The sequence below is a fragment of the Camelina sativa genome, chromosome 10 (genome assembly GCF_000633955.1).
Source record: "Camelina sativa cultivar DH55 chromosome 10, Cs, whole genome shotgun sequence".
Classification (NCBI taxonomy): Eukaryota; Viridiplantae; Streptophyta; class Magnoliopsida; order Brassicales; family Brassicaceae; genus Camelina; species Camelina sativa.
Window position 1 is genome coordinate 191,485 of NC_025694.1, and position 17,680 is coordinate 209,164.

General features: G+C 38.5%; 5 protein-coding genes across 6 annotated transcripts; 2 read left to right on the forward strand and 3 right to left on the reverse strand.

Annotated features, from left to right (window-relative positions):
* On the forward strand, positions 1 to 3,057 carry LOC104716142 (transcription repressor MYB4-like). The gene is made up of 2 exons (XM_010433501.2): positions 1 to 2,205; positions 2,325 to 3,057. Exons 1-2 carry the CDS (start codon positions 1,943 to 1,945, stop codon positions 2,938 to 2,940), a joined length of 879 nt encoding a protein of 292 aa, XP_010431803.1. The 5' UTR covers positions 1 to 1,942; the 3' UTR covers positions 2,941 to 3,057.
* LOC104716143 (26S proteasome non-ATPase regulatory subunit 4 homolog) lies at positions 5,165 to 7,921 on the reverse strand. The gene is made up of 10 exons (XM_010433502.2): positions 7,781 to 7,921; positions 7,570 to 7,683; positions 7,346 to 7,451; positions 7,131 to 7,245; positions 6,833 to 7,045; positions 6,296 to 6,575; positions 6,075 to 6,171; positions 5,863 to 5,960; positions 5,699 to 5,767; positions 5,165 to 5,610 (listed from the first exon to the last, which is right to left on the reverse strand). Exons 1-10 carry the CDS (start codon positions 7,790 to 7,792, stop codon positions 5,557 to 5,559), a joined length of 1,158 nt encoding a protein of 385 aa, XP_010431804.1. The 5' UTR covers positions 7,793 to 7,921; the 3' UTR covers positions 5,165 to 5,556.
* LOC104716144 (CTL-like protein DDB_G0288717) lies at positions 8,118 to 10,786 on the reverse strand. 2 transcript variants are annotated; one of them, XM_010433503.2, is made up of 3 exons: positions 9,471 to 10,786; positions 8,683 to 9,028; positions 8,118 to 8,585 (listed from the first exon to the last, which is right to left on the reverse strand). In XM_010433503.2, exons 1-3 carry the CDS (start codon positions 10,526 to 10,528, stop codon positions 8,322 to 8,324), a joined length of 1,668 nt encoding a protein of 555 aa, XP_010431805.1. In that variant the 5' UTR covers positions 10,529 to 10,786; the 3' UTR covers positions 8,118 to 8,321. The 2 variants fall into 2 exon arrangements, with proteins under 2 accessions (XP_010431805.1, XP_010431806.1); XM_010433504.2 differs by having other exon boundaries at positions 8,118 to 8,582; positions 9,471 to 10,781.
* Positions 11,549 to 14,288, forward strand: LOC104716145 (anti-sigma-I factor RsgI6-like). Its single transcript, XM_010433505.2, has 8 exons — positions 11,549 to 11,824; positions 11,907 to 11,941; positions 12,100 to 12,259; positions 12,348 to 12,523; positions 12,601 to 12,705; positions 12,790 to 12,936; positions 13,019 to 13,660; positions 13,864 to 14,288. Exons 1-8 carry the CDS (start codon positions 11,755 to 11,757, stop codon positions 14,197 to 14,199), a joined length of 1,671 nt encoding a protein of 556 aa, XP_010431807.1. The 5' UTR covers positions 11,549 to 11,754; the 3' UTR covers positions 14,200 to 14,288.
* LOC104716147 (thaumatin-like protein 1) lies at positions 14,656 to 16,780 on the reverse strand. Its single transcript, XM_010433506.1, has 3 exons — positions 16,357 to 16,780; positions 15,578 to 16,247; positions 14,656 to 15,199 (listed from the first exon to the last, which is right to left on the reverse strand). Exons 1-3 carry the CDS (start codon positions 16,427 to 16,429, stop codon positions 14,902 to 14,904), a joined length of 1,041 nt encoding a protein of 346 aa, XP_010431808.1. The 5' UTR covers positions 16,430 to 16,780; the 3' UTR covers positions 14,656 to 14,901.

Genomic DNA, 17,680 nt, shown 5'->3' on the forward strand with positions numbered 1-17,680 from the left:
ACAAACATATTACCTAATTTATTAAAACACACAAACATTTTTATTTAAGACCAAAAATTGTTATTATTTTTATTTAAGACCAAAATCTCAATCATTCTCGTCATGCCACGTAAACAAAGAACACTCCTAAAATCTGTTCTTATTTAAGACCAAAAAATATGTTCTAAACACATTATTCAATAAATTTATTAATTTATTAGGTTAGAACAGCCAAACTGCCATTGCTAATGACCTTATAGTGCTATCTATCGTATTCTAAAAATATACTACTATACAAAATTAATAGATCCGATACAGCTGTCCAGATAAAAGTGTTAACATTGTCCCAAAAAATATCTGTTAAGTCTTAGTTTTTCAAGTCTCTAATACTAATAAGAAGTTGGTTAGAGAAAACCAGAAATATTAATTCAAGGTTCTAGAAGGCACATTCTTTTATTTAGATAGTTTCTCATATTTATATATATATATATATATATATATGTATTTGTCTTGGTGGTTCTTGTTGTATTGTTTTTATACTCAAAATATTAAAGAAACATGAGCATCATCACACACACATATTTTAAACATGAAGTGCTAGTCATCTGATAGAAATTAGTTGAAAATCATGTATATAAGTTACGATGTCCACACATATAATTAGTTATTTGATAATGCTTTGTTTAATTAGCGAGTGATTGTGTGTATTCGGGTTTAGATCTTAGATATATTTATTATTGATTAGGAAAAAGAAAAATCAATATTTAAATCCAGTGCAGTCTATATATTAGAGAAAAGACTGTTGACTAGTACAAATCTTACTATAGAGGCTATAGTTGACCTGCACTTGTCCAAAAACACTCATTAACTTTACCACCTACCTCCACAACTTAAATTTATCCCTCTTCTTCATTATTGCTGCTACCAAATTTTTATAAGTATCATCTTTCTTTAGTTAGACCAAATTTTTGTTTGTGACCAATATATATCTGGCGGTAAAAGCCATTGACAAACTTTAGGTTATACTGAATTTCAGGTTTTCTACATATGCGGTAACTTTTTTTTAATTTTTTTGTTTGTTTTCTTTCCTACTAGTCTTATTGCAAACGTCATGCGAGTACCTACGAGTTGCAAATAAATAAATAAAAACAAATTTACTAGTTGTATAATTAAATGGGTAGAAGTTAAAGATCCATTTGTCTGTCATTAAATATAAACACCGTCGAATTGACATATATATATTTATATCTTCAAAACTAGCTTATTTTGTACACACTAAAAGAAATTCGCATAATGTAAAAAGGAAGAGATCAACGTAACACAAAGTTGGTAGATAATTTCATATTATGTATACACTGTAGCGATTACTGTATGTCTGTATATATGAACATGACATTTCTTTGATTATAAACATTTCTAAGCGATAAATATAAAATTGTTGTCATGATTTTTTAAAAATGTCATAGCTTTCTCAAAAGACCATGATGCCATATATGTCAAGCTTCTCACTTATTGTACCAAAACGAAAGGCCACCATACACTACTCATTCAAATCCATCCCACCAACTCACATCTAGAAGCAATTACAAGTTCAACTCTCTTTCTCTCTCCTCCCCTATCATCTAGAAGCAATATATATGTGTGTGTATATATATGTATATCCTTGTCTAGCTTTAAGTCAAAACCCTATATAAACTATACACCAAAGCTTTGAACATTCAACCAAACCCCAAAATCCAAGTGCCCCACCAAATGCTTCAATCCTCTTCCACTAGACAAAAAAAAAACAACTTAATCCCTTTATTCCCTTTTAGCTAGCCAAAACCCTCATCAATAAAAGCCAATCCCCAATATATATAAAATAACAAGAAGAATTTGATCATATTGTCTATATATAAGATTTTGTATCAGTACATCAAGAAATAAGATCTCTAGATATACCACAAGAAAAAAAAAAAAAGGAATGGGAAGGTCACCGTGTTGTGAGAAAGCTCACACAAACAAAGGAGCATGGACGAAAGAAGAGGACGAGAGGCTCATAGCTTATATTAAAGCTCATGGCGAAGGCTGCTGGCGATCTCTTCCCAAAGCCGCTGGACTTCTTCGGTGTGGTAAAAGCTGCCGTCTCCGGTGGATCAACTATCTCCGGCCTGACCTTAAGCGTGGAAACTTCACCGAGGAAGAGGACGAACTCATCATCAAGCTCCATAGCCTTCTTGGCAACAAGTGAGTATACACCTTAATTAATTATAAGTCTCTCTATATATATATGGACTTATCTACATATGTATGGTACGTTTAATCAATTTCCAAGTCTAACGAGATTCAATTGTTGATATATATAGATGGTCTCTTATTGCCGGGAGATTACCAGGAAGAACAGATAACGAAATTAAGAACTACTGGAACACACATATAAGAAGGAAGCTTATAAACAGAGGGATTGATCCAACAACTCATAGACCAATCCAAGAATCATCAGCTTCTCAAGATTCTAAACCTACACAAGTAGAACCAGTTACGAGTAACACCATTAATATCTCCTTCACTTCTGCTCCAAAGGTCGAAACGTTCCAGGAAACTGTAAGTACTTTTCCGGGAAAGTCAGAGAAAATCTCAATGCTTACGTTCAAAGAGGAGAAAAACGAGTGCCCAGTTGCAGAGAAGTTCCCAGATTTGAATCTTGAGCTCAGAATCAGTCTTCCTGATGATGTTGATCGCCGTCAAGGCTTAGTGGGACGCGGGAAGTCAACAACGCCACGTTGTTTCAAGTGCAGCTTAGGTATGGTAAACGGCATGGAGTGCAGATGCGGAAGAATGAGATGCGATGTAGTTGGAGGTAGCAGCGGGAGTATCATCAAGGGTACTGACATCATGAGCAATGGATTCGATTTTTTAGGGTTGGCGAAGAAAGAGACGACCACTTCTCTTTTGGGTTTTCGAAGCTTGGAGATGAAATAATTTCATTTTTTTTTTAGGCGTAACTGTACAAAACTTTTGCCTAGAGAAGGTAAAATCTTCACTTTGTATGTGAAAAAAAAAAACTTCACTGTTGAATTTAATATATAGAATATTTTTTTTTTACAAATTATGAAACTTCATTGCAAAAGATAATTTTTATATAGACAGATCGATCCGTGATGAATTTTCCATAGAAAAATAGGGAAGAGTTTATATTTAATAATTTGAAATGTTAAGCCGATATAGAGATCTCTATTTAATGAGAATATTTCGAAACCGTGGCCTAATGATAATTTTATGCTACTGAGATTAGTCAATGCATGAGATAAGAGGTTTGTTGCCTGAAAAACTCATTATCCAATGTTGGAGATAAGCCATATAAGGAGAAAATGTTATAAGTATGGCAAGATGCTTCATCACATAATACTTAGATTATAAGGAGATGATATCTTGTTATAATCTCTATAATTAAAAGATCTAGGAAGAACGTGGAATTCAAATGTTTAATGACAAGTGGAAAGTGAGGTTTGTAATTAATTTGGCACAAGTAGATAATTAAAAGAGAGAAGGTAGGGGGAAACTTAATGTTAGATATATATAAGAGGAAAGAAAAAACTAAAAACCATAAATGAAGGAAGCAACAACCAATGGACCCTTTCTTCTACCAAACTCAATTTATTTCTCACTAACCATCTCCCTACCAACCTATATACCAACCTTTTCTCATCTTTTGTCCACTTGCGATCCCACATATGCATACATGAATGCATCTCAAATACACACATGCGTAACAAGCATACATATATATACTGATATACACACATGCATGCATATCAATATGTACAAGATAGTTTCATTGAATGTAGCCACATGCTTGAAATTAGAAAGAGGGACTCNTAATTAAAAGATCTAGGAAGAACGTGGAATTCAAATGTTTAATGACAAGTGGAAAGTGAGGTTTGTAATTAATTTGGCACAAGTAGATAATTAAAAGAGAGAAGGTAGGGGGAAACTTAATGTTAGATATATATAAGAGGAAAGAAAAAACTAAAAACCATAAATGAAGGAAGCAACAACCAATGGACCCTTTCTTCTACCAAACTCAATTTATTTCTCACTAACCATCTCCCTACCAACCTATATACCAACCTTTTCTCATCTTTTGTCCACTTGCGATCCCACATATGCATACATGAATGCATCTCAAATACACACATGCGTAACAAGCATACATATATATACACACTACACACACATGCATGCATATCAATATGTACAAAGATAGTTTCATTGAATGTAGCCACATGCTTGAAATTAGAAAGAGGGACTCGTAAAGTAAAACATTAATGTTCTATCGTAAGATGTTTGGTAAAATCGGTGTTAAACATGCATGTTTGTAGATCTCCTCGCCTCAACGCTACCAAACCCTGTTTAACACGTACGTTCTCATCTCAAATCCCAAAAATGTTTTTTTTCTTGATAATACAAATATAATCCAATATACTAGTTTCATAGTTTCGAGTATCGGGATTTACAGTTTTACCGTGGCAGTGTTATATTTTGAAAGTTAAAAGAGAGATTAAAAAATTACATAGGATATTTGGGAGATGAAAGAGATGGGAGAGGGAGGAAGAGAGTGGTGAGAACTGAAGATAAGGAAAAAGGGGAAAAGGACAAAAGGTGACCACACAAGTGAACAAGACAGACGCACCTGCCTCTTCTTCCTTTCTAATTGCTTTTTTTTCTTTTTTTTCTTTTAAAATATATAATATATATAAATTATTAAAAAACGACTTTTTCAAAGGTGTTAGGTAGATGCAATAGAAGCTTCTACTAATTTTTCCTCTTTTCTTAATGTTATAGTTGTGACTTGTGAGTCTTACAACTCTTTTTTTTTTTTTGGTTTTGTCTTTCCCTTTTTTTACTCTAAAAGGGAAGAAAGAAATTTTGTCACCAAGTTTCCCCCAAAAAAGTCTTTAACGGTCGCAATTGTCTACTTGATAGTTCCATTCCATTTTCTATTGAAAATAAATTTAGCACTTCCACTTGCGTAGTTTATATATATGTCAATGATCAAATTTACAGTTTGCAATTACCATACTTGTTATTATATGCGAAAGTTTAATAGCCGAGTGCACACATAACCGAATATAACTGATAAAAGATGGAAGAGTAGATTTAAGAGTAAATTACTTTTTTTTTATTTATTTATTGGAGAAGGAAGTGTTTATGCTTGTTTCCCACTTTCATTCCCTCTAAAGAGCCTGTTTAGAGTTTACAACAGAGCCCATACATACATACTTCTGATGAAAATTCCCATTAAAATCCGATTTTACTGCCCACTTTCTAACTCCAATCGGAAACTGATGGGCTTACTTTCTAAGAGCCCATTGACCCAAAGCCCAATTAGACTTAGACGGAAGTAGACAATAACAACAACATCATAGAGAAAGCGAGAAAGCGAGAGGTGATAAAACAAAGGTCACACTGCAGAGAGATTAATTTAAAAACTCAGTTCCCAATCTTCTATCAAACCAAAGAAACAAGAGGAGTTATTTTCTTTTATAGAGAGAGAGAGAGAGAGCCAGCATGAAACGTCTTCAGCTCCTTCCGTGCTTACTTCTTCTTCTCATCCTCACCTTTGCTACTGCTCTCTTCCTCCTCATTCCGCTGCCATTTCAACCAAAATTTTATTTTCAATATCAGAACCTTCTTTACCAAATTAAGAAAAGAAAAAAAAACAACAACAAAGCCGCACCTTTGTTTCATCTGGCAGAGACGCTAGCAGCGCTTTCACCGCTGGATCATTTGGATCCACTCCTGGAAGCTGTGCATGTTCACAAACACTTAGGACCAAAACTATACTATTCTCTTTCAAAATCCAAACTATTATGATGACTCATTAGTTCAAGTAAAGCTTACCGATGAGAGCACAGACGATATGAAGGCTTGATCTCCCAAGAGGTTTCCAGCACCTGTAGCTTCACTTGACTCTTCCCCACTCATCGACATTTGCAGAGCTGCACATGGATCAAGACAAAATATAAGGCTCTTTCATCAACTCAAGCAAAGCAAGGTATCCGTTTTATCTTCTAATTGCCATGATTACACTAGTACCACACAGCTATACTTACCTAAAGCCAGATCCTGGTCCTCATCAGCCGCTTCTGACATGTTAACATCACCTACAGACATAGCAATTGCCTGATCTAGCAACGCACTGTCCTCATCCTGCGACAAAATCTTTGATAGTTAAAAAAGGTTGTATGATAAACACTTTCTCCACCTGTGGCTATGTAAGAATGCTACACACACTATAGAAACATAAAAGCGTACAAAATGAGTAACAACTAACCATTGGTTCAGCGTTCTTCTCAGTGGTCCTGGCAACTGTCTCCTGTGAGGCAGAGGCTGTGTCCCCATCTTTGTCCTTCTGACCTGCCTCATCGGCGGTCTTCTTAGCAGCAGCCTCTTGTCTTGCTCTCTCCTCCTCCATGGAGATCCGAAGGGCAAGAGCAAGCTCTGGATCAATATTTGGGTCCACACCAAAGTCAAAGTCCCCACCTGCTGCAGCTGCAGCAGCTGCCGCAGAAACATACCCACTTGCACCCTCATCACCCGTGAATACAGGGGTGCTGAAAGAAAATTAAATAGTCAACACACCAAGAATAAAATTTCAGTCACAGACAGCCGCGGTAATAACACCGGTCTAAATAATCTAACCAGATAAAATCAATGTTCTTAATTGATTGATGCAACAGCCAAATTTTGCAGTATTGATAAAAGGCCAGACATCAGAGTTCAAAACACACCAAACCACATGCAATGGCAACCTAAACTAGAAAAGTAGAGTAAAAAAAGAAAAACAAAAGAAGAAGAAAGAGGATGGTACCTGAGGAGCACATCAGAGAGAGCATTAGCTCCAGATGGAACATGAACAATGTGGCTACCATCATTATTATTGACAGCAGAAAGGAGGGCCTCGAGCTTCTGAGGCTTTTCCTCATCGTCATCTTCCCCAAAATTGACAATGTCAAGAGAGACACTATTCTTCTTGAGCCTTTTGCCAACTATTTCGAGGGCCTTCTTTTCATACTTGATAGGGCTAAAAAGCACAACACAAAAACATCAGATAAACTAAATACAAAAACTAGCCAGTCAGCGTGCAAACAAGAAAGAAAGTGAGTTACCTTCCAGCAAAAACAATAATCCGCTGGCGTTGATTCTTGTTTTGGCGATGTTTAAGAGCAAGCTGAGCAATCTGGATGGCCGCAGTTAAGTTGATCTCACCCCCAACATCAAGGCCTGAAAAAGATGGAGCAAGTAGGATTAAACTCCAATGGTTCCTAGATGACAAATTAATTAATTAATTAATGGTTCTTAGAAGAAGATTACAAAGACATACCGTGCATACAGGCCAAGATTTTGCCAAGATCAGAGGTAGGAGTAGTCAAAACTCGAACTCCTTTGCCAGCCATAGTCAAAATCCCCACCGTATTCTCCGGATTGGACTGCAAAACGAGAAAAATCCCTTAAAATCAAAATCTCAAGAGGCAAACCCAAAAACAAAACCCTAATAAATCGAATCCAAAAAGTTAGATGCATTAATATATATATATATATACAAACCTGGGTTTTAGCCCCGCAAAGAAGATTAACAGCTTCCGTCTGAGCCTGTAACCTACACGGAGAGTAATCTCCGTTTCGCATCCACTCCGAGTTGTCGATGCATATCATAGTCGCCTACGCAACAAGATCAAAATTTAAGCAAACCCAACATCAAAAGATCAAGCAGAAGAAATCGAGGAGAGATAAACAAAAAGGAATTCGAAATAATCACCTCGAGAACCATTGTGTCGTCGTCGTCGTCGTCGTCGTCCAAAGAGCTTTCCAAAATTTGTCGTAGAGAGAAAGTCAGGAAGGAAGGAAGGAACCTTTTGTCTAATAAGATTTAGATTTTTGGGTAATCTCTTTTCTTTTCTTGTTGTGAGCTTCTCTTTAAATACAGCCCTTTTATTTCTTTCTTTATCCTTTCACACCCCCCCACTATTTTCCCTTTATTTTATTTTCGCCACCACATTATTTTACATTGGTTCTTTTTGATAAATTGCCAAAAACAAAGTTGATATTTTCTAAATAAATAAAACATACAGAAACCATACCGCCCGCCTCACGGATAAAAAAAAAAGTATAAATTCCTAATCTTATTCAAGATTACCCCCAATAACTCTACAAAAACGTCAATATAAACCGCAACCAAGAACACAATTCCACCAGATTCACTCTCTCTACTCAGGAGAATTTACAATAGTGTGTAAAAAAAAAAAGACAGAAAAAAAACAAATACAACAAGCAGTACTGTTGGATCCTGTCATGTTATCCTATGCATTAAGTGCATTTGGGATCAGAGACGATCTTGTGCTTCTGCTGATTGGCAAGTGAACATATACCTCGTGAACTTCCTGCTTACATACATCCCCTTTGTCTCGATCTATCGCGTAACATACATATATTGTGTCTATCACATCGTCTAGAACATGTACAAAGAACGCCAAGATCACTATCAGTACGACCCATGCCAGTATAGCCACCAAGTACGAATCTTTTCCCAGGTTGCTCACTCCTCTCAGAACTGCCCATGTCTGCTTTTCCCCATCATCATCATACCCCAAAAAAACTATATTAACACTATTATTCTAGTATATGTTTGGTTGGTGAGAAGCAGATGCTAATAATACTTACTGCGACTGCATATGCGGCTGAGAGGACAGAGACTATTCCGGTTAGGATTCTGGTGGACACTGTTTCAACAAAAACAGCTGACAGTAGGTTGCGTCTTAATAGCTCGTAAGTCATTTTCGCAGAGGTGCAATAGGCTTCGCCTGTTATTGCTGCAAAGTTGATGGTGAACTTGTTGAGATAGTCTAGTGCTCCGAGTAATGCGTTTGCGCAGCAACGGAGCACCAAATTCACTATGCCTTGTGGGTTCTCTTCTCTTGCATTGTCCACAATTGCCCGGACCACACGAACAATGCAGATGAGAAGTCCTGATACACATATTGTACCAAAGGATTGACCAAATGCGTTCCTGAAAGAGTTAGAATTATGAAAAAAAGAGAGTAAGAATCACACATGCTTTAAGAGAAACAAAACAGGGTTTTGGAGACTAGTGCAAATTTGACTATAATCTCCTTCAGAAAATACCACTGACTGTTTATCGAAACTTTTCACATTTAAAGTAGCAAACAAGATAAGATGATGAATTCCAACACATGTATTGTATCCATTTCCATAAAAAGCCTAGACTATGAATACCATGACCTACAATCACTGAATACTTTCGATGTGAGGACTGAACCAAGAAGTATACTTTACGAGAAAAAACACAACTAAGAAACCTCAAAGCAAGGAACTCCCGAGATCACACAAGCATATATTCGAACTAAGAGCACCGTTGACTGTAAGAAAAAGTGCACAGCAAAATCATTGACAACAAGAATAAAAGAGACAATGATGTGGCAGCGAATCACCTCAAAGAACTCCGAATGCATTTTTTAGGGATTGAGTCTTCCTTGGAGAAATACCACTGAGCAATAGCTCCACTTATCACATACACTTGCATTTCTACCATTACAGCAAGAGACCAGAGCATCGTCAAAATGGCAAGCGCGTAATACGCAGGAACCCAAGAATCCTCCTGCCACTCACAAAAGTAATCACCATCCAGCTCCCGCGGCACAAACTTGCCATTAAACCTTGCAAACACCAAGAACACCACAATGGGTGCATAGTACACCACTAACCCGAGAGTGAGCAATGGCAAGACAAGAAAAAGCTTCAAGTTTTTGGACAAGGCATCGGATGCAACACCGATGATTTGGATGGTGAGCTCAATTCTGTGCCAATTAGCTACTATGATCCAGACAATGATCCCGATGACTAAGAAAAGGAAGACTAGGACAAGTATTCTGTAAGCTAGAGGGAGGGAGTGACTACAAGAAGAGCTAAGAGTACAAGCGACAAACCAATAGACATTGAAAAAGATGGGAAAGAGGACAAAGAGAGGCAAACAAGCATAAACGATCTGCTTAGTGTAGTGTTTGAGCAAAAGAAGGACACTAAAACAAAAGGGCGCGCTTAAAATGAGCGTTACAACAAGGGTCCAGATCAAATTCTTCTCAAAGACTGAATCAGACGAAGAAAGCAAACCGTACATGACAGTCGAAGAAGCCCAGTAGGCATTATTATTCGCAAAGGTGGAATTTTTGACGCAGGAGCTAGAGGTGAAATCGTAGGTGAAGGAAGAGGAGCTCCCGTAATCGCTGTTTCTGTGGAATACGGAGAAGATACCAAAAGCAAAGGTGGAGAGGACGAGAAGATCGAAGAGAAGTAGGAAAGGGATGTCCTTGAAAGGTCTGGGGCCAAAATTGTATGAGATCTGAAGGAACTGAGTTGGGTCGGACTCGGGATCACTTCGACGCGGAGAATCGAGAGCCGACGTGGAGGGTTTTGAGAGAAGAGGGTGCGACGGAGAGGATGAGTCGTAAATTGCAGCGAATTTGGAGGGGTCGCCGTCATCCGCCGCCATGGTCGTCCAAAGAGTGAGAGAAAATTAGCTCCGCCTGAGTTAGATAGTAGAGAAGGAAGCAGAAGACGACGATACTCGATTTTGCATTTTTCTCTTTTCTTTAAAAAAAAAAAAAAAAAAAAAAATTAATCACAGTAACTAGTTAGAGACGATGTAACTAGTAACGATGACGACGACCACCGCCCAAGCGGCGAAGCGAAGATGATTCAATCAGGATCTCGCCGCCACCACAAATTTTACAATTTTTAATTTGTTTAGTATTTTACCGTTCAAAGATGATTAATACTGTATAAATTATCTTCATCGGCATCAAAACTATTAGTAGTATATAGTTTCGTAGTATGCATTATACAAAAATGAAATTTGAGGAAGAATAAAAAAAAAACAATAATCACAAACCCTCAGAGATATTGAAACGGGCTTTCTTCGAAGCCCAATGATAATAGACTTTTCTGAACCCAATGAATCTTATTAAAGCCCATACGTCGCATGCAAGGTGAGATGGTCCTACTTATTCTTAAAGAACGTGGCGTGGCGTGAGCTTGAGCGTGTGATTGCATTTTGCAAGCGTGAGAGTTTTCTTTTCACATAGACAACACACCCACAAAAGACAACTTAAGGCCTTCAATGGTGTATATTATATTGTATAACACTTTTTTGGTTTTGTTTTTTTTATGACCTTATTAGAAACTTGAACGGTGATTTTAACTAGTTATATAGTTTTGCTTTGTTTACCGTTCAAAGATGATTTTCACATAGAATCCATATAACTTGAGTTTTCAAGGAAATAAATAAATCCAAGACTAATTCAAATGTATGGCAAAAAAACTAAAAACCAAAAAAAAAAAAAACTAGAAACTAAAAAGGTATCCCGAAAACTACAGCCATTCATAGCCAAAATGGTACCCGAATAGGGTAGAAAACTTGTTACCAAAGCATCAACCCGTGGCACACTAGTAGCTCTTTATATACATAAACGCACGACTTCACATGATACAAAACCAACTTCGCGTATAACAACATCATCACGTGAACTCACTCAATAGGTTCAGTGTGTTCTGACATGTTGTTCCCTCTCTGAATGAAAACTCTCCCAAATAGAGAATGGCCTAACCACCCATCCAACCATATCAGGGCACTTGGTTTCATCCCACCTAATTTCTCTTGTTTTCCTTTCTCTATCTCAAGATTTTGTGTTTTTGTTTTGAATCAAGCAACATTCTTCGATGTATGCTTTCATCTTCTGGGCCCTTTCTCTCTTCACCGCCTTCAATACTCTTGCTTCTTCATCATATGGTACACATACAAGTATATTATTGCATTTACTATACAGATACAAGATTTAAGCTTGGTGATGTTTGGTATTCTTCGTGTACAGATGGACCTTTCTACGACTCCACTGCCTATACAGAGGTTTAAAGCTCTGATAAACTATTTCAATTTCACCTTTTATCACAAAAGAAACTATTTTCAGTTTCACAAGATATATACATATAAAAAGTGCACATAGATATAACGAATAGAAAGTATATACACATATAATGAAAGTGAATTTCAACGATTATGAGCAGTGCAAAGCAGAAGCAGAGAAGCCACTTTACAATGGAGGAATGCTCAAGGACAAAAGACCTTCCGTCTCAGGGAGAGACACTCTTACAGGCGTTGGTGCTCGTTACACACCAGCTTACATATTGCACAATCTCACGCAGAACACCATCTATTGCTTCTCCAGTTAAGCATTTCATTCTTTCGCTACAGTAGCATAAGTACGTTAGCATATATGAATGAATCTGACTGATTTGAGACTGATGAACAACAGTTTGGGTGAAGATAGAGGCTGGTGCTGCATCAGCTCGTGTAAGAGCAAGGCTGAGAACAGACAACACCACTTTAAACTGCGTCGGTTCTGTGTCTGCAAAACATGGTTGCTGGTCTTTCCTCAAAGGCGGCTTCCTTCTTAATTCTCCTTCTAACCTATCCATCCTCTTCTTTGAGGTAGATCCTAGATTCTATCTATCATCAAAACATGTGATTAGATTAGATGATCACAATCAAGTGTCTGGTTAGTGCAGGCATCAGACGACGATGGTAAAGTGCAGTTACAAGTGGCGAGTGCCTCTCTTCAGCCCTTCACGCAAGAACAATGGAGGAACAGCCAAGATAACTTCATTAATACCGTAAATTTACACTAGTAATTTTCTACCATGAAAATCGGAAACGGCCGACATGATTCTTTATGTGGGTTCCCTTAAATATTTCAGGTGAGAAAACGAGCGGTGACGATTCACGTGTCCGACGAAAACGGAGGGAGCGTTGAAGGAGCGGCGGTGACAGTAGAGCAGATCTCTAAAGACTTCCCCATTGGATCTGCCATCTCCAAAACTATCCTCGGAAACATTCCTTACCAAGTAAGCCATTCACTCCTCTGTATCAGACATTTTTTGAAACCTCTCTGTTTCTTGAAACGGATACTGTTTTTCTTTTTTGTAGGAGTGGTTCGTCAAAAGATTCGACGCTACGGTGTTTGAGAACGAGCTGAAATGGTACGCGACGGAGCCCGATCAAGGCAAGCTCAACTACACATTCGCTGATCAGATGATGAGTTTCGTCAGAGCCAACAGAATCATCGCTCGCGGCCACAACATCTTCTGGGAAGATCGCAAATACACTCCCAACTGGGTTCGTAACCTAACCGGAGAAGATCTCCGGTCGGCTGTTAACCGGCGTATCAGGAGTCTAATGACTCGGTACAGAGGAGAGTTCGTGCACTGGGACGTGAGCAATGAGATGCTTCACTTCGACTTCTACGAGAGCCGACTGGGAAAGAACGCGTCCTACGGGTTTTTCGCGGCGGCGCGTGAGATTGACCCGCTGGCGACTCTGTTTCTGAACGATTTCAACGTGGTTGAGACTTGTAGCGACGAGAGGTCGACGGTTGACGAATACATCGCGAGGGTGAGAGAGCTCCAATGGTACGGCGGCGCACAGATGGACATAATCGGGCTCGAGGGTCACTTCACGACGCCGAACGTGGCGCTGATGAGAGCCATCCTCGATAAACTGGCCACGCTACAGCTCCCGATCTGGCTCACAGAGATTGATATCAGCAACAGCCTCGACAACCGCACTCAGGTCAAATACTTGGTTATTTCCGGTTTACTTTTGTTTGATGTAACTCCGCAATTTTTATCCGGTTTTTGTTCGGTTTATTCACGCTATGACGCTTTGGTTATTTCCGGTTGAATTGAACATGCATAACAAAGATTATATGTGTAGGGTCACTTATTCACGCTATAACGCTTTGGTTATTTCCGGAAATTTGGTAATGGTTTCAGGCGATTTATTTGGAACAAGTGTTACGTGATGGATTCTCACACCCATCGGTGAGTGGTATAATGCTATGGACCGCACTGCATCCATACGGGTGTTACGAAATGTGCCTTACGGACGATAAATTCAGGAACCTTCCAGCCGGAGACATGGTCGATCAAAAGCTTATAGAATGGAAGACCGGTGAGGTTAAGGCGACAACAGACGACCATGGTACCTCAAGCTTCGACGGCTTTTTGGGAGAGTATAGAGTTGGCATCATATACCAAGGTAAAACGGTTAATACGTCTTTCTCGCTATCTCGAAGCCATGAGACCAAACATGTTAGGCTCCAAATCTAACCTCTCTGTTTAAGATTATCTATTAAAGATTTTACGGTGGGAATCATACTTTTACAAATATATATATATATAAATGAATATTTATTTTAGCTTGCAAATATTCAAAGTGAATGTACTGGTGGTGGTGGGGACAAAAGTAAAGAAACAACAGGTCAAAAAGGAGGGACGAGACTTTGTGGCGTGGGAAAACTATTTTTACAATAAATTTTGTGACATATATAGAGACATCAAATCAAACATAAAATCCCTGCAAAGTAACTTGAAAAAGCTAAAGTGGAATCATTCATATCACACAGCCATTATCAGTGAGCCCCATCTTGGCTCTGACGACATTATCATGAACTTAAATGTTTAACTCTCTCTCTAGGAATTAAAGACACAAACCTACCATTATTCAGACAATAAATTTGAAGTTAGCTTAAATGGAATATAGTACTAACTTTGGCGCTCTAGATCTCGACTAAACCCTAAAAAAATCATTATATCACAAAAACATATTTCACAATTTCGTAACATGAACCATCTTCAAAAGACAGATGAAACAAGAACACACGCACACACGACAAAGCTAGAAATGCAAAACCCTAAAACACCAAATTTGTTGCAGTCTTGAAGCGAAAAACATTGAGAATCAACAGACAAACTAAACAAATGCAAATGCTAACGAAACTACTACAGAGAAACCTAATTAAGACGATGATGCTACGAGAAAATAAAGGGGAAAGTAAACGCGGCGAGTATCATAGCCAGTGAAGCGCAGGCTGATCTGCTTGAGTCTCCCATGGCCAAACCAGCCATCCATGACCCGTCCTGTAGCATAGTCTCTCCCGTACCCATCTCCGACCCAGTTCCCTGAGACCCGTACACAGAACCCTGAACCTGACCTTGAGTCTGTTGACCCTGACCCGCGTAACCCGTATCCGAACCGGGCACAGGATCCGAACCTTGTGAGGTCGACGACGAGTCCGACACTGGAGGGGAGTAGCTCGTCGACTTCTGACTGTTTTACAAACAAAAAAAAGTGATTGGATATTTCAACTTGCGATTTGAAACAATTAAATTAATGGTTTTTGACAACACAAAGAGAATCTTATTGCCTTAAACAAAACAATTGGTTTATGAAAAGAAGAGAAACAAACATCGGCTTTTCCAACGACAAAGAAAAAACATATACCCAAAAATCTTTCACTATAGTAGGATATATAAAACAAAATAAAAAGAAGATCCTAAGATTAATTATTACGAAACCCATTATTAACTCATAAAAAAGTTTCAATTTTTACTCAAAAAAGAAGGCAAAAAGACCAGAAATTGTGGGAAATCAAAAAGACTAATTATAGTAACTATGTGAGAAAATAGAATTAATGATGAAAGTTACCTAGGGGAAGAAGGGCAAAACGTGACGGTGTAATCACCACCGGCGCAAGTGAAAGTGCTGGTAGCATCGTCGTAGGCGTAGCTGTAGGAGCGAGGACACGCGGCTTTGAACATCTCCGAGTAAACGGAAGGCCTACAAGTAGAAGGTGTAGCATACGCGCCGCTGCAACAGTACTCCGGACTCCGGAACGCTTCACACGCGCTTTTACAAGCGTCTCCGTCGCCGTAACGCAGCTCTGCAGGGCACTGCGTGTTTATATCCGAAGTGCAACCCGTAGAAGCGCACTGCCCAGATCCACCGGCAACTTCCACGATCATCGGGATGTTGTAACCGTCGACGAGGCTCACGTCGTAGAAATCGTCTCCGCAGGTGCCTAGGGTGAACTCAGCTAGGGTTACAGGCGGAGCGGCGCCGAGTCCGACGCATTCGACTTGGTTAGAGCCGCAGTCTCCGGTTGTGCAAGCACCGGAGCCAGAACCGTCGAACTTGCAACCAGTTCGAGCCCAGAACCGACCGGACCAGCCGGTGGGGGCTTGGAGAGAGCGAGAGGTGCCTTTAGGGAGCTCGAAGCCGGTGGTGGAGAGAGTAGGAGAGCCAGCATTCGCCAGTATTCCAGGCCATACGGTGAAGCCACACCGATTAGCGAATGTGAATGTTGAGCCATAAGTACCTAAAAACGGAAACCATATCAGTAAACAGGAGAAACAAAAGAGGAGAAACTAAAAAAAAAAAAAAAAATGGAACTTTGAAAGGAGTTTAAAATGTTTGATTTTAAATACCAGTGGAAGCTAAGAGCAGAACTATGAAGCTCAATGTGAGAGTGGAAGAGCCGCTAGGAGAAGAAAGATCCATGAGATTGTTCTTCTTCTTCGTCTTCTTGTTCTTTCTCACTGTTCTTGATCTGAATCTAAACGCAAAAGTGAAGGTTTTTTTTTGTTGTTGGGAAGAAAGATGAGAGATATAGCTAAATTTGGTCGAAGTGATGATATGGGGTTTTTTTTTTTTGTTCCTTTTATTTTATTTTGGTTTATTTAGTACTAAAGTGTTTACTGGGCTCTATGCCTGACAAAATTACTCTTCTGCAATTATTAAAGAATTCAAAACAAAATTACAAAAAAAAAAAAAAGGATGAATGGAAATAGGAACAAAAAAACCCATATATATCTTCATTATTTTCATGTCCGTTTACCTTAAAGTTGTATTCATACAAATGATTGTTTTGCAGTTTGTGTAAAATGATTTGATGACAATGCTGTATTTTTTAATCTTGATGATCGAGTAGGTGATTTGCGTGTGGGGTTATCTTATTATATCTTTCTTGATTTATTTGTTACATAAAACAAGAAAAATCCATGAGTCATAGACGACGAGTGTAATAAATTATTTTACTAATAATGATGACCCAAACGAACGAACGTGTTGAATTGGGCTTTTAAAACACGGCACGTGTAGTTGTGGAAAATTGGCCCCTTTTTAAAAAATGACAAAGCTTTGGGGATGATAAGTGGGACCTATGTGAACAAAAAACAACTTTATTTTATTTATCTTTATTATATTTTGTTTGGTGTGACATTACGCACGTAATTAAGGGTTCCACTTCCACACTCCACATTTCTTTGAGATATTCCAGTTTTTTTTCGCCAAGCCCCAAGGAGAAATTACCCCTCTTTCTATTTAATCAAAAGAAAAAATTGTCTCTCTTGTTTCTTTCTAATTAAAAGGATTATCTAAGGGTATTTAAGGGTGTAGTGAAGTGTTCCTGAGGCGGCTACTATATTTTGAGTCTTGACTCTTGACCGTTGATTAATCATGTATGAAAAATGTGACGATGTATGTACAGAGATAGTGACACATGGAAGGAACACAGCCGGAAGATATTAGGGGAGACTGCAAGCAAGTATATGCCAAAGTACATAGAATAACTCTTTTCTGTCTTTAGGAGAGAGAAAACAACGTCCTATTTCCCCTTTGGAACTATCACATCGTACCAGATCCACTCCGATCTTTCACTTTGTTTTATATCTCTTTTCAATTTATTCGCTTCACCTATTTCTACCCGAATCCATAGTTTTATTGTTATTATCCCATCGGAATATCAAATAT